Genomic DNA, 12,590 nt, shown 5'->3' with positions numbered 1-12,590 from the left:
TATGCATTTATATTACAGATGTCAACCGTAAACATGACCCTGATGCATCATATAAAAACAAGACATTGGTATAGTCAGAATATATGAAAATGTGACTCACCATTTGGACTGAATAAAAGCTAGCCTAGTGTATTTAGGGACTGACGCTAGTCACCATTAGCGTAATTTGCTTTAAAACAATTAGGTAGCTACCAACGTGCGTAGTAGGGGAACATTTTCGTCACTGTTTACAAAATCAAAAATATTAAAACTAATTCTCGGTCTTGTTTAATACCCAATGAGTCAAACTCGGAGAGGTGTATCAAACAAATGCAGTAAAAAAAAATAATAATAATAATAATTAAAAAATACCGGAAGCAACCTGTGACCGCTCGGGTTTTTAGATTAACAGCTGTGTTTCCAGGGCAACAGTAAACGGACGCCCGAGTAGCCATGGCGGAGCTCCTGCAGATTCAATCTGTACTCGAAGAGTTCCGCAAGCTTCACTTTTACAAAGCAAGGTATCAGTAACGATGCATGACACAAACAGCTAGGCGACACTTTTATGCTGGCGTGACAGCTACATAAGCTAGCTACGCTCAATAAGTCAAAAGATAAAGCTCAGACTTTAACATAGATCTATCGATGTACACAGTATAGATGGCATTGCTGTTATTATTTTAAGCACACCCGCTTAAGTCTAAGTCCATTGATATGGGCAGATTCGAATTAATCACCTACAGACAGTGGTTTTATATGTATAATGTTATTTGTAAAACATATATTTTCCCCCTAAGAAATAAAATATTTTTTTTAAATAATTGTTCTCCTTCAGGTTAGCTGAGGCAACCAGACGTGCGGAATATCAGGCTTCTATCCGAATTCAGAGCTGGCTCCGAGGCTACAGGGTGCGCTTTTACATCAGGTAATGCTGTATACTTGAGTACCGTGTCTTCATTTGTCATGTGACAGACAGATTACATGCTTATTCTTTCATACAGGCCCAGCAATTTTAGCTTCTCCGCTTCCTCCAAGGTGGATAAAACATCTAGGCAGGCATGGCTATGTTAATTTACAGGGAATACCCTGATTCTGGCTCACTTCCATAATTGTAGGCCTTCTGGAGCTTTGCAAATGGCATTGAGGAATAAATGTCACTTGCGTCATGTGTTCCTTCCACACACGCTTTCCATGCCTGTTCTGTACTGCGACCCCACCACCATTCTGCAGGGTCAGCAGACAAATTTCCAGACAGTAGGTTAATTCAGATTACTTTAGTTAATTGATCAATACGTTAAGTGGATAATTAGCAACAATTTTAGCTCCCTAAGTGCAACTCTGGGGTTGTGCTATCCCACTGTAATCATTGATTTTCTGGATGTATAAATGGCCTTTTGGAAATTGATGGCCTCATTGAAGGTGGAGATTTGCAATGAACTTGCATTTAGAGTCTGTTTGAAGATGAATACAAATGTGTGCCACTGCAAAAAGGGGGAGAAAGGCTCATCGGGCATGATCGAAAGGCCTGGAGGAGCAGCAATTTTCTGTGTATGTCTTACAGTAACGATCCTGTGACCTTTTAATTCAATTCTTTTACATCATAACAATTGTGAGCAGCAAGCTAAATCACAGTTTTCCTTGCTTTTCAATAAAAGTGGTTTGAGTTTATAATTGATTTCCCCCCTTAGTCAACACCTAATTTAACTAAATTTCTTGCGGGATTGATATTCTTTAAGCCTTTTTTATTTTTTATTTTCATTTGCTGCCGTTGCTGATGGTATTGTATTTTAAGTTTTATTTGACACACTAACAAAGAGATTCACAATTTAATTTAAGTTTTCCTGCCCATTTCAGCCGCACATAATACCCATCTAATCCTCTTCCCAATATGACTTCATGACAGGCGTCTGCATGAGAAGGCGGTCATTATACAGAAGATATGGCGGGGCTTCAGAGCAAGGGCACGTTGCAGACAAATGGTGATGGTAAGCCAGAACTAGGAATAGCTATAGATGTATTGATTTGGTTATGATAGCATGCATTAGAATTCAATTGCTATATGCCTAAGTCCCTGCATCTGACCTTAAGAAATATAATTCACTCATTACACATTGCGAAATTAGCACTTAGGAAATATGATGTAACATGCGATGGAATTTTATCTGCATCGCAATTCCTGGGATGCATTTAAGAACAAGTGTGGTGAGGAATAGAGTGAGGCAAATGGTGATAGTAGAAGTGTGTTTGTGTGTGTTTCTGTATTTGTGTGCTTTAGTAAAACAAGGCAGCCTTTTCGAAATATTGCCTCCAACTGCTTCTTAATTGAACAGATTGTTGATACCGGATCCAATACCCAGCGCTCTCACATATAATTTTCCCCTGGATTGAGTTTTGTAAACGTATCACAACAAGCTATTTATCATGCCCCTAAATTGACTGTTTGCTAAAGCATAACTGCCAGCCGCCATTTGGGAGGGGTTCAAAAAAATGGGGGAGATGGCAGTGAGGGGCACTGAAATAAACGATGAAGGATGTGTCACAACTCTCATATGGGCTAAAAAGAGTTTATTTGGGAACAGACGAGCGCTCGTTTGAATCACTCACACTTTGCACAGTTTTGAATTAGCCGACACAAACTCCATTCTTCTACTCCAAGGGTCCTCCATTAAAAGTTAGTTGTCCAGTTGAAGAAAATGTCTTCATGTCAGTGTCCGGAGCATCATAATGTCTGGAATTATTTGTAATTTACTTCTAAATATCTTGTCCTCCAACTAGTAGGTCAATATTTATTTAATAAAATAAAATGTATTTGATTGTTGATTTTAACTTTGGTCAGCACAGTTAACTAGTGGTTAGCACGTCTGCCTCACAGTTCTGAGATTTTGGGTTCGATTCTCGGCTCAGGCCTTTCTGTGTGGAATTTTGCATGTTCTCCCTGTGCTTGTATTGGTTCATGATCGTGATTTTGGCTGCCACGATTAAATGAGCCTAATCTTCTGTGATTTTTATTTATTTATTTATTTAAAATTTAAAAGGCGGTCACTGGTCGGCACGGTGAACAACTGGTTAGCACATCTGCCTCACAGTTCTGGGGACCGGGGTTCAAATCCTGACCCCACCTGTGTGGAGTTTGAGTTTGCATGTTCTACCCGTGCCTGTTGGGTTTTCTCCTGGCACTCCGGTTTCCTCTCACATCCCAAAAACATGCATGGTAGGTTGATTGAGGACTGCGAATGGTTGTTTGTTTCTATGTGCCCTGCGATTGGCTGGCGACCGGTTCAGGGTGTACCCCGCCTCCCGCCCGAAGATAGCTGGGATAGGCTCCAGCAGCCTGCGACCCTAGTGAGGATACGCGATAAAGAAAATGGATGGATGGATGCGGTCACTGCTGCATATGAAGCGCTTTTTCAATCACGTCAGCCAGCCACCAGGGCGGCGAACGCATGGTTAAGGCTTCGTTAAGCTGCCTAAAGAAGAACGGGTGGCATCCAGCACGCGTTATTAGGATTCCCACAGAGTTTCCAGGCAGGACATGCCCTGCTCCAATATTACTGGCTCCAGGACACGCGCCGCTGCACTATGTTTGTCTGCTGTATCCCGGTAGAACACGCCCTACTGCTTGCAGACGGGAAAAGTAGTATGTGACTTAAGTGTAAGAAACATGTGATCCCATCACGCAATTATATCTCCGAAGTGGCTTTTAATACACTGGATGAACAACCTGGAGTCAAAAAGTCAAGCTAGCTGCCACAACGATTGTTCATACGAAGCATTACGGCAACACGCTGGCAATGTGCCCCGGTGTCAACTTCAAAATAAAAGCCTAAAATGTCATTGTTGTCCGATGTATTAATATGTTAGGCTTTTACTTTGAATTTGTCCCTCGCAGGACGATGGCGAGGAGGTGGCGTGGTATCATAAGGCATCGTATTAAAAATCGTTCTGCGGTTGCCTTGACTTCCACTGGAGGCTAGCCTGACCACAGTGACAAACGCCGGGAGTAAATAGAGAGCGAAATCACAACTTTGCAGTTTGCGACCATGCACGACTGACCTATGGTCAAGCAGAACAATGGAGCCGTACCTTTCCTTGATAATTCACTATGTTGATGGGTATTTTCAAATGAATGTCGGTGCTTGCAGCATAATGGACAATATATTGCCTTCTACGCCTAAACTGCATTTGCTTTCATTAAGTTGAAATTTGTGATTGAGCTCTGCAGTAGCATATTTATTCAGTTAACACTTGGTAAATGTGACTTTCTTGGGTACATTTCTTTTATTATCTATCATTTATTATTATTTAAAGATTGATTTTGCACTGAAGACTGTTTATATATTGTTTGTTGAAAAGTAGTGTAATAAAATGTTTTTTTCCCAACATAAGGAATAATCGTGATTCATAATAATAGATTACAATGTTGATCAAAATAATCGTGGTTATTATTTTTGCCATTATCGTGCAGCCCTACATCTCACACATACAGTAAAAAAAAAAATTAAAAAAAAAAGTTAATTGACCAGCAGAGACTGAGGTGCGCCGTTGTCCGGTCTCTTACCCCGACCCCACAATATAATAATAATTGAGCCACGCGTCTTTGAAAAATTGCTAGTGTGGGAGAGTGAACAATATCACGACAAAGATTATTCCTTAATAGCACTACTTTGTTACCAAAAATAAAAACAAAAATTTCCTTTGGTCCATATTAATCCCGTTTATCTGGAGTTTTAAATTGTGACGTCTCGTTCGATCTGACAGTGCATATTCAAAGAATAAATGAAAGTTCATATCCACAAGGCTGTTAATAATCTTGTACACCATAATCAGATCGAACAAAGTGCAACGATGAGTTAGGGACTGAAGGCTAAATTTAGCTAAACAATCGTTATACGAGTAACCAGAGAAGCCTGACAATCTAGGTGTAAATAAATGTTACACTCTCTGTTAATTCTATATCATACGAAAGAGACCATACCTCAGTTGCGTATTCCAATCCAGGTCTGACAAAAACTTTATATAACTTCACTAAGAACTCAACATTACAATTGTGAATATAAACATTTAGAAAACCTCTCTGTGCAATTGTCGAACAATAGCGGGAACATTTTGAATTTTTAGAAAAATCTCTCTCTCTGTCTCTCTAAATATATATATATATATATATATATATATATATATATATATGAGAGGCAGGGTACACCCTGAACTGGTATGAGAGGCAGGGTACACCCTGAACTGGTCGCCAGGCAATCGCAGGGCACATAGACAAACAACCATTCGCACTCACTTTCACACCTACAGACAATTTAAAGTCTTCAATTAGCATGCTGTGCATTTTTTTGGGATGTGAAAGAACCCAGGTCCTCAGAACTGTGAGGCAGATGTGGAAACCAGTCTTCCATGGTGCTGCCCATTATAAGGTGGTCTTTTCTTGGTCTTTCATCCGTTACACATTTTGTTTATACTGGGGCAAAAAAGTATTTAGTCAGCCACCAATCGTGCATGTTTTCCCACTTAAAAAGATGAGAGAGGCCTGTAATTTTCATCATAGGTATACCTCACCTATGAGAGACAATATGCCCCAAAACATGATGTTTCCGCCCCCATGGTTCACAGTAGGTATGGTGTTCTTTGGATGCAACTCGGCATTCTTTCTCCTCCAAACACGACAAGTTGAGTTTTTACCAAAACGTTCTATTTTGGTTTCATCTCACCATATGACATTCTCCCAATCCTCTTCTGGATCATCCAAATGCTCTCTAGCAAACTTCAGACGGGCCTAGACTTGTACTGGCTTAAGCAGGGGGACACGTCTGGCAGTGCAGGATTTTAGTCCCTGCGGCGTAGTGTGTTACTGATGGTAGCCTTTGTTACTTTGGTTCCAGCTCTTTGCAGGTCATTCACTAGGTCTCCCTGTGTGGTTCTGGGAATTTTGCTCACCGTTCTTGTGATCATTTTGACCCCACGGGGTGAGATCTTGCGTGGAGCCCCAGATCGAGGGAGATTATCAGTGGTCGTGTATGTCTTCCATTTTCTAATAATTGCTCCCACAGTTGATTTCTTCACACCAAGCTGCTTACCTATTCCAGATTCAGTCTTCCCAGCCTGATGCAGGTCTACAATTTTGTTTCTGTTCCAATCTTGATCTTGGCCATAGTGGAGTTTGGAGTGTGACTGTTTGAGGTTGTGGACTGGTGTCTTTTATACTGGTAACGAGTTCAAACAGGTGCCATTAATACAGGTAATGAGTGGAGGAAAGAGGAGCCTCTTGAAGAAGTTACAGGTTTGTGAGAGCCGGCCAAGCTTGCTTGTTTGTAGGTGACCAAATACTTATTTTCAACCATAATTTCCTAATAAATTCTTTAAAAATCAGACTGTGAGTTTCTGGATTTTATTTTTTTTTCGCATTTTGTTTCTCATAGGTGAGGTATACCTATGATGAAAATTACAGGCCTCTCATCTTTTTAAGTGGGAGAACTTGCACAATTGGTGGCTGACTAAATACCTTTTTGTCCCACTGGATGTATATTGTTTCCTAAAATCATCCCTTTCATGAGCATGGGTTCCTTCAAGTTAAAGAAGAGATGAAGTTGTTGGCCTACATAGTTCTTTTATCCTGTTTGGTTTGATTTTGTTCGTGATCACATTCACCAGTGGTCCTCCTCTTTGTGGCCCCTGAACTGTTAAGGCCTTTACACACTTTAGCACAGCGGAGTGTGCCCTCAACAATCCCAATCCCAATTTTGTTTCTGGTTCCCTTTTACAGCTCTTTGGTCTTGGCCATAGTAGAGTTTGGAGTGTGACTGTTTGAGGTTGTGTACAGGTGTCTTTGATACTGATAACAAGTTCTAACAGGTGCCATTAATTCAGGTAATGAGTGGAGGACAGATGAGCCTCTTAAAGAAGTTACAAGTCTGTGAGAGCCAGAAATCTTGCTTGTTTGTAGGTGACCAAATACTTATTTTACTGAGGAATTTGCCAATTAGGCGGCACGGTGACCGACTGGTTAGAGCGTCAGCCTCACAGTTCTGAGGACCCGGGTTCAATCCCCGGCCCCGCCTGTGTGGAGTTTGCATGTTCTCCCCGTGCCTGCGTGGGTTTCTCCGGGCACTCCGGTTTCCTCCCACATCCCAAAAACATGCATTAATTGGAGACTCTAAATTGCCCGTAGGCATGACTGTGAGTGCAAATGGTTGTTTGTTTCTCTGTGCCCTGCGATTGGCTGGCAACCAGTTCAGGGTGTACCCCGCCTCCTGCCCGATGACAGCTGGGATAGGCTCCAGCACACCCGCGACCCTAGTGAGGAGAAGCGGCTCAGAAAATGGATGGATGGATTTGCCAATTAATTCATTACAAATCAGACAATGTGATTTGATGGATTTTTTTTTTTTTTTCCTCATTTTGTCTCTCATAGGTGAGGTATACCTATGATGAAAACGACAGGCCTTGCACAGAACTTGCACAATTGGTGGCTGACTAAATACTTTTTTGCCCCACTGTAAATGATAATTATAGAAATTATTGTATTTGTCTATAACCAATCTGAATGGGTATTAACAACTAAACAGCATTAACCAACTTTTCTATTGCTGTTTTCGTGGACATTTCTCTTTGATGCTTACCTGCATCACACACACCCACTTGCTTCACTCACAAAGTTGCTCTGGATAAATGATAAATGATTTTGATTGGCTGAGCTGCATCATGTAAGAGCATTGTAATGCTCACAATTGGTCTGTGTTAGGGCTGTGCACGAACCGGTGGTGATTTAAATTGGGATTCGATTGGGCCTGAAAAAGCCATCACCAAATCACATGACACCTCCAGTTTATAGTGCACAAAATCTGCCAGAAGACGTGTTAGGTTTTACATGCATACAGCCATTGTTTAACTCCAGTTCTCTCACCATTTCCTCTCACTATTTGTGCCTGGAGCATTTTTTGCGAGTTGTATTCTGCTTTTCTCTCATGTAGCACAGGACATACTAAAACGCTTAACGTAAGCTTAAAAAAAGCTTATCCTTTAATGTCAGAAAACTGCCATCAGTCATCACCAAAATGTATGTGGACAACTCAACCTCTGAAAATATCAAAATGATAACCCCAACATCAGGGGTTTTGTACATATTAAGCCTTTCCCTTTCCATAGGCACTCACTATGCAGAAACCGCTTAATATCACTTAATATCTGAAAAGTGCCATCAATTGATCCTCATTCGAAAGTTATTTGTTACTGTCAACACAAATAATTAGTTGGGATTTAGAGGGCGAGTGCAAGCCCTTGTCTGTGAATTTCCTGTATGAACTGTAATACTAGAACCTCAATGCCCTCCAAAAAACATTTGCACAAGTTAAATTCCAAACGTTCATCAAAATCACTTAAGATCCACTGTTGTACTGTTTTACTCTCTCCACTCACTATCATGAATAATGTGAGTTCTACAAAGGCCTTGTCTGAAAACACAGAGCTGAATTTACAGCCACCTTTCAAGTCTCCTTTGTGTCTTCCCCGTCGTTATTAAAAAAAGATATGTTGAGATATAGATCCCTTTTATGGACAACTCTCCAGTTTGCTCCCGAAATGTGCCCCCAGTGGTCGGCCCCGTGACTTTGCTGTGAGTGTGCCGCTGCATATTCTCTGGCCTTATGTGAGTCTCTTCTGGCAGTGCTGTCATTGATTATGAAATTCAGAGGAGAGAGTGTTCGGCCGTCATACATCTCCATTAGCTCGCTGCTTCAGCGCCATAGATTTTCCTGGCCCTCGTGTGTGTTGGTGTATTAAGAGAGCACTGTCCTCCCCTTGATACAAAGTCCCCCTAATCACTCTCTTTCTCTCTCTCTTTCTCTCTCTCTCTCTCTCTCTGTCTCTCTCTACCTCCATACTCCCCTGACTTTGTCTTTTTCTTCTGGTGCTTTCCCCTCCTCTCTTCTTCTGGAGTCGCCCTATCGCTGCTTGGGCTGTGTAAAATGTATTATGTATAAAGAGCTCTTTATTCTTTATGCCTGCTGTGGACTGATCAGAGGGCCACGAGACAACATGTAACACAATCTTTTCCGTTTGTGTTCACAGGCAAAATATTTTATCATGAAGATGAATTTCTACAATGAGATGGCGGTCAGGGTAAATATCGCCATAGTGTCTGTTTTAATAAATATAGTGTCATGGTGGAGGGACACATTGTGTGTTGATGGTACACCTGATCAAGAGTGTCTTGTGAGAACTTCCTAACATCCCCTCATTGTGGCAAAATTACCATCATTGTAACTCATGTCTTAGTTTTAAAATGTATTGAATAAAATATGAGGTTTGTGAGAGAAGAGTCAGGACTGGTGTCACAAAAGATATATATCATATCCAAAGTACAAACTATATGTTTTCTCCATGGAAGTAATCGCCCTGGAGTCTTCATACACTTTCCCAGCCTTGTCTGATACACCTTCATGCACTTCTATTTTATATTGTATTCTATTATACTATATTCTTTCAGGGTCCTACGCAACTCCGTCTTCTCAACCATCTTGCTATTGTCCACGTCACAAAACAGGTCACCTAGATGACCCCCATGAGCTTAGGAAAGAGAGAACAAATATCACACTGAGCCAGGTTGGATGAGTATTGCTCCAGCACAGCAGTGTTCCACTCAGCCAGGAACAATTTTCAGATGCTCAGGGCATTGTGAGCAGGTGCATTGTCATGTGAAGCAGCCACAAGTTGTTGTGTTCTCTCACTTCTTCTCGCACACGGAATGAAGCAAACACCACAGGATCTCATTGTAGATGTGCAGGTAAATCTTCTGGCCCACATCGAAGTTAGGTTTAAAAAAATCGCTTTTGTGAGATCAGTCCTGGAACGTTTCTGACAAACCTCGTGTTCCATTGACAAAATCATTGAAAGGAAAATGTCAATCCCAACTGTGTCTATTGTGTTTTTATCATTTATATAAAAAACATTTCTTTTAATTTAGATTTTCTCTTTTTTATGAGTATTCAACCTACGGCAGTCTCCTTTTTTTAAAATGAGCAATTACATTGGATTGTGCTGCTCATAGCATGTTCATCCATTGTGGGATTTTGATCTGTGTCGTGTTATCCATTTATTTAGTTTCTGGGACCTTAAGAACGAGCAGTTCTATGACTCCCAGATGACCGCACTGGATGATCTCTGGTCACATCCGTTGGCCGATATAAACGCAAGGCGCCGGAAGCCAAGTCACTTAATCTTCTTGTGAACACACGACGATTCCGAGGGACAGGAAACGCTGGCAATCACCCGGAATTGATAGAACCATAGTTACATAAGTTTTATTTCATCCCTTCTCACCGATAGGCGGTGCTTCAATCACTGTATGATGTGTTCCAACAAGATCATGAGGAATCCACAGACCACAACAAAGACCCATGTCAAGGAGGACAGTGCTGGATTAAAACCTGATCAAGTAGATGGGAGACTGCCACATTCACCTTGTAAAATCTGGCAAACACAGAGGGTGTCATCCAAGATGCAGCACCAAAGATCTCAGCCAGGAGAAATCAAGGCAGTGGGCTGCCCAGGGAGATATAAGCCTGCTCAGTAGCCGCAACGACCCATCGGGCAAGGTGTTGCTTAGAAAGGTCCTGACCTTCTGAGGGCCGGCATAGCACAGAAAAGCAGATTTGTGTACACTGGCAGTGGCCTTCGTTTACGCCGCTAAAGAGCAAACAGGGCACAGAGGTTCAGTAGCAGAACCAGAGCCAAACCATGCCAACTGGATCGGTAGCAAGCTTGCATGTCGACGACAAAACCTTGGCGAGGAAACCGGCAGCAGGCCAAAGGGTCACACCTAAATCATCAGCATTCCACCGACCACATGTCTTGTCGACGGACAAAGGATGGAGTTCACCCACACGCTTACCCGATACCATAGCCAAAAGAAATGCAGTTTTAACCGACAGCCACTTCAGGTCCTCTCAGTCAATAGGCCACTGGTCGCCTAGGTGGGCAAAGCCATCTGACACCCTTCAAGACAAAGGAGATGCTCTTGTCCCTCCCCACAGTGGTACCATTAATGCCAGCAAGCGATTGCTGCCACGTACATTTTTTGAGTGGACGGTGACCACCTCCATTAAGGAGTTCCTGCATTAATGCCAGAATAGCCAAAACTGGGCAGCAGAGAGCAACCTGTCTGTGACTTAGGCAGCTGCAGGCGATCGGGATGGGGATGCAGTAGCTGTCCCCTCATCTGGGACAAAAGGTCTTTCCGGAGGGAAAGGCACATTGGCGAGCTATAACAGAGTCTGTACGGCAGTAAAAACCAGTTTCTCAATGGTCAGACCAGAGCCACCAGGAGGTGTCTGTGTCCCTCCTGTAGAACCCTCAGGAGCATTGGGTAAATCAAAGGAAACACAGGAAAAGCATACAGTAGATCCAGTACATCCTGGCCCAATGGACTCCATCATATGTAAGAGAACACCAGAGAAGGCAATGATTCACCTCACGCGTAGCAAAGTGGTCCAAAGGTCCGCCAGGTAGTGGAAACCACCTCTGGATTCAACTTCTATTCCCCTGGCAACAGGGACTGCCAGGAAAGGAATTCTGCAACCAGATTCCACCATCCCAGAAGACAGGCTGTTGGCAGGATCGCAAGACAGACGGACGCCCATGTGAGAATGCGCCAAGCCCATTGCCACAGAGTCAACGACCTGTCCCCCCAAGCCCCAATGTGGTTATATGATAGACCACAGACTTTGTTGTCTGAGCAAACAAGCATGTCTGCCCCATAAGCGCCGCAGGAAATGACGAAGGGCCAACTACACTGCGACCAGTTGGAGGACATTTATGTGCTCCCCCAACAAGTTAGGGGCCCATGTGCATTGCACTGCTTGGTGCTGCAAGTTTGCTCCCCAGCCTGTGGAACATGCATCTGTACACACAACCTCTATGAGAGGGAAGAGATCACAGCAGCATGCCTTGCAGAACCCAATGTCTGTCCCTTCAATGAGACAGGGACTGTAGGCACTGAGGAGACACGCACAGTAACCGGGTCTGTTCAGCCATCTCTGTATTGGGTGCAACAAAATATGCCATAAATGAACCACCCCAAGTGCCTTTACTAACCTGCACATTAGCTGGTAAAACCACAGGTATGGGACAGACCTGCCAGCTCGAAACACAGCCAGCATTCCCATGATCAACCCACTTGGATGAAGAGTAAGCCACCATGGCAACAGTGTCCAAGGTAAAGCAGAGAAAAACAGTGGTCTGGGTCAGAACCAGACTGCTCTGTCATGTTCACCCTCAGCCACAACCGCCTTACATGATGGAGCACAGTCACTGTATCCCGGATGACCTGATCGCGGCTGAGAGCACAGATCAACCAATCGTTGAGATAGGGCAGAATATTTAAGCACCGCGCCTGTAGGAGGGACAGAGCCGTGGCCACAATGCGAGTGAACACCCTGGGATAAACAAAACGATAGAACAATGAACTGAAAGTGCCTGCCCTCAAAGGAAAAAATTCAGCAGCTTCCAGTGTGGGCGACCTATAAGAAAATGGAAATAAGCATCATTTTGATTGATGGCCGTGAGTCAGTCACCCAGGTAAAGCGCTGTAGCACTTCTGAAGTGTGCAGCAT

General features: G+C 42.9%; 1 protein-coding gene across 1 annotated transcript in view; it reads left to right on the top strand.

Moving 5' to 3' along the window:
- Nucleotides 1-422: 422 nt before the first annotated feature.
- Nucleotides 423-12,590, top strand: part of spata17 (spermatogenesis associated 17) — a 45,623-nt gene continuing 33,455 nt past the window's right edge. Inside the window, exons 1-4 of the mRNA XM_061701487.1 lie at nucleotides 423-500; nucleotides 815-904; nucleotides 1,883-1,964; nucleotides 9,049-9,099. Coding sequence (XP_061557471.1) covers nucleotides 433-500; nucleotides 815-904; nucleotides 1,883-1,964; nucleotides 9,049-9,099 — 291 coding nt within the window. The 5' untranslated portion in view covers nucleotides 423-432. The remainder of the gene's footprint in view (nucleotides 501-814; nucleotides 905-1,882; nucleotides 1,965-9,048; nucleotides 9,100-12,590) is intronic.

The sequence above is a fragment of the Phycodurus eques genome, chromosome 2 (assembly GCF_024500275.1).
Source record: "Phycodurus eques isolate BA_2022a chromosome 2, UOR_Pequ_1.1, whole genome shotgun sequence".
NCBI lineage: Eukaryota > Metazoa > Chordata > Actinopteri > Syngnathiformes > Syngnathidae > Phycodurus > Phycodurus eques.
This window is presented reverse-complemented; position numbering and strand designations above follow the sequence as displayed.